Below are 1,476 nucleotides of genomic sequence, written 5' to 3' on the forward strand. Positions count from 1 at the left end.
GGAATGAGTTTCTAGTTGTTGTTTTAGCAAATTCATAGGAATGCATTATTTGATTTATCAAAAGATTTTGTTTACACTGAATTAGTATATGGCATGAATCCTCTTATTCTTCAGAAAGGTAGTGTCTCTCTTTCTGAGGTAGTTCTTTACTTTCCTAGCACTTTTTAGAGATTTTGATGATCATATTCTGTTTTCTACAGTTATTTAAGTTTTTAGATGGTGATTCAAATGTAAGGGAAACCAAGTTATTTAGGAGTAACTAAGAATTGTTAAGTGGATCTTTAAGATATATGTAGTTTGCTTCTGATATTTTTACACTATTTCTCTCTCTGGGGTGTCAGAATGTGTCTCATTTAAAGCTAGTTTTGTCTAAAGTATGAATTGTTAGAACATCACAGTTATGACTGGCAGTAGATTTTTAAACTTTTGGTAATGTAAACTGCACTGAGTCATTATGAAAGGTGAAAAGCTTCTTAGTGTAAATTATATGAATGCCACTTTGAAAAAGGTCCTGCTTTCTGACATATGCTTTAACAAAGAAACAAGCAAAAGAAGTGTTTTTTTTGCTTTTAGTCTCCTTTTTTCAGATTTATGAAAGTCATATGTTTAACAATATAACAAGTTGCAGGAAATGATTTGATGATGATTTTGTTTTGACTGAGAGGCAGACATTTGTGGAGAATATTTCTCTCTTCATTTGTAGCAGTCAATGGGTTGAAATACAGTCTATATGCAGTTACTTAGGACTTAGTTAAATTAGTTTCTTTATGTATAAAATGTTCAAATAATGATATTTTTAAAGTTTACTTTGTATATAAGCTAGTGTACCTATGAAGTGTGAATATTACAGATTATCAAATATTTTATTGATGAGAAAAAACCTTCATGCAAGATTTTTTAATATTAGGCCTTCAGTTTATATTATATTATTACCGAACTTGCTTCTGCATTAATTGGAGAAAGCATTCAGGATATTATAAAAGTTATTATTACAGTGAAATATATTTCTATTTTTCCTATAAAAATTGTCAGATCATTGCCATGCATCTCACTGAGAAAGGGAAAGTTTATGGAAGAAAGTAAATACATGTTACATGAGATTTTTTCTTACTGTTGTGTGATCTGTGCTTCTCTTTTATATGTGGAATTCTGTAAAAGCAGGATGAAAGTAACTGAAGAAATCCTCTTTTTGTTACAGGAGGAGGAAGAGCGACAAGCGCAGCTGCGGGAACGTGCAAGGCGCTTGATTGCTGAAGCAAAACAGGGTGTAGTGTCTCCGTCCTCTTTACATGCTACTGCCAGTTCACATCCTCCAGGCAATTCTCATGGTATGAATATAGACAGTCCCATTTTTACATTCCTGAGACTGTTTGATGTCATGGTAATTAATTTACTCATAGGTGTTAATACCTAAAAGTTGAAAACAACTAAATTATGAAACTGATTACATGTGGGTAAATATACTCTATTTTAAGA

At 31.6% G+C, this 1,476-nt stretch overlaps 1 protein-coding gene across 1 annotated transcript in view; it reads left to right on the plus strand.

Moving 5' to 3' along the window:
• Positions 1–1,476, plus strand: part of LOC119585640 (EH domain-binding protein 1-like) — a gene marked incomplete in the record, with an annotated part of 320,960 nt that overhangs the window by 176,385 nt on the left and 143,099 nt on the right. The window contains 1 exon segment of the mRNA XM_037934314.1: positions 1,199–1,328. Within this exon segment, the coding sequence (XP_037790242.1) occupies positions 1,199–1,328 (130 nt within the window).

The sequence above is a fragment of the Penaeus monodon genome, chromosome 20 (assembly GCF_015228065.2).
Source record: "Penaeus monodon isolate SGIC_2016 chromosome 20, NSTDA_Pmon_1, whole genome shotgun sequence".
NCBI classification, from domain to species: domain Eukaryota; kingdom Metazoa; phylum Arthropoda; class Malacostraca; order Decapoda; family Penaeidae; genus Penaeus; species Penaeus monodon.